General features: G+C 51.8%; 1 protein-coding gene across 1 annotated transcript; it reads right to left on the reverse strand.

Annotated features, from left to right (window-relative positions):
* Positions 1-314: 314 nt before the first annotated feature.
* Positions 315-851, reverse strand: LOC139394104 (pro-resilin-like). Its single transcript, XM_071142123.1, has one exon. The coding sequence runs from the start codon at positions 849-851 to the stop codon at positions 315-317; it is 537 nt and encodes a 178-aa protein (XP_070998224.1).
* Positions 852-2,162: the final 1,311 nt, after the last annotated feature.

Below are 2,162 nucleotides of genomic sequence, written 5' to 3' on the forward strand. Positions count from 1 at the left end.
TCTACTTCCTTTTCTTCCTCTTCCTCTTCTTCCTCTACTTCCTTTTCTTCCTCTTCCTCTACTTCCTCTTCTTCCTCTACTTCCTCTACTTCCTTTTCTTCCTCTTCCTCTACTTCCTCTTCTTCCTCTTCGTATCTAAATAATTGGAAGGGACATGAAGGTGCCTCTGTGCCAGCCCTGCAGTCTGCTGTTTGATCGTCAGGCCCCATGGAGGGAGGGAGAGGAAGACTATCCTTAGTTGCTTTCTCTTCCTTACGCTAATGAGTGAGACACCAACAGAGACACAACTTGAACCCCCAATGACACAGTCGTAGTCAGCTGACTTCCTGCCACGATTCCCTGTGTGTCCCTGGGTGTCCCTGGGTGTCCCTGGATGTCCTTGTGTGTCCCTGGGTCTCCCTGGGTGTCCTTGGGTGTCCCTGGGTCTCCCTGGGTGTCCCTGGGTGTCCCTGGGTCTCCCTGTGTCTCCCTGGGTCTCCCTGGGTGTCCCTGGGTCTCCCTGGGTTTCCCTGGGTGTCCCTGTGTCTCCCTGGGTCTCCCTGGGTCTCCCTGGGTGTCACTGGGTCTCCCTGGGTGTCCCTGGGTCTCCCTGGGTTTCCCTGGGTGTCCCTATGTCTCTGTGGGTGTCCCTGTCTCCCCCTGTGTCTCCCTGTGTCTCCCTGGGTCTCCCTGGGTCTCCCTGGGTGTCCCTGGGTTTCCCTGGGTGTCCCTGTGTCTCCATGGGTCTCCCTGGGTGTCCCTGTGTCTCTGTGGGTGTCCCTGTCTCCCCCTGTGTCTCCCTGTGTCTCCCTGGGTCTCCCTGGGTCTCCCTGGGTGTCCCTGGGTTTCCCTGGGTGTCCCTGTGTCTCCATGGGTGTCCCTGTGTCTCCCTGGGTGTCCCTGGGTCTCCCTGGGTGTCACAGGGTCTCCCTCCCTTTTTAAAAAAAATATTATCTATATATTATTATTATCAATCAATATGATCAATATATTATTATTATCAATCAATATTATCAATATTTATCTATATATTATTATTATCAATCAATATGATCAATATATTATTATTATCAATCAATATTAGCAATATATTATTATTATCAATCAATATTATCAATATTTATCTATATATTATTATTATCAATCAATATTTATCTATATATTATTATTATCAATCAATATTATCAATATTTATCTATATATTATTATTATCAATCAATATTATCAATATTTATCTATATATTATTATTATCAATCAATATGATCAATATTTATCGCAGTCTAAAGTCCGAATTGCACTGTGATTTTGAGGGGGGGGTCCCTGATGAATTTGCGGACCCAAACAGTCTGTGAAGCCCCCCGCACTAGCCTACCATGACAGGGATGAGTTAGCAGCCTCCAGACATCATGATGGGAGCAGGCAGGGTGATAACAGAGGTCAGGTGTGATCGATGCTCCCACCGAGCGACGCAGCTCTCCTCTCTCCCTAGTAGGTGTCTTTGTTATTCAGAGAGAGAGATTGTCCTGTGTGAGGGTTAGCAGCTTGGGGAGGGGGGGGGGAGTAAAGCACAGAGCTTAACCGACTGAAGGCAGGACAGATTACTGCACAGCACCCAATCATTCTTACACTGAGAAAAGGACACAATTGATTCTGAGACATAAAACCAAGCTCAACGAAGGCTCATAGGGATCTGCCTGCCTGCCGACTGGCTGGCTGACTGGCTTTTAGGGGTCTGCCTGCCTGCCTGCCTGCCTGCCTGCCGACTGGCTGGATGGCTGGCTGGCTGGCTGACTGGCTGGCTGACTGGCTGGCTGGCTGGCTGACTGGCTGGCTGGCTGGCTGACTGACTGACTGGCTGGCTGGCTGGCTGGCTGGCTGGCTGGCTGGCTGACTGCCTGGCTGGCTGGCTGACTGGCTGGCTGGCTGGCTGGCTGGCTGACTGGCTGGCTGGCTGAATGGCTGGCTGGCTGGCTGACTGACTGACTGGCTGGCTGGCTGACTGGCTGGCTGGCTGACTGGCTGGCTGACTGACTGGCTGGCTGGCTGACTGGCTGACTGGCTGGCTGGCTGGCTGACTGGCTGACTGGCTGGTTGGCTGGTTGGCTGGCTGGCTGACTGGCTGGCTGACTGGCTGACTGACTGACTGGCTGGCTGGTTGGCTGACTGACTGGCTGGCTGGTTG

Source organism: Oncorhynchus clarkii, unplaced genomic scaffold, assembly GCF_045791955.1.
Source record: "Oncorhynchus clarkii lewisi isolate Uvic-CL-2024 unplaced genomic scaffold, UVic_Ocla_1.0 unplaced_contig_5422_pilon_pilon, whole genome shotgun sequence".
NCBI lineage: Eukaryota > Metazoa > Chordata > Actinopteri > Salmoniformes > Salmonidae > Oncorhynchus > Oncorhynchus clarkii.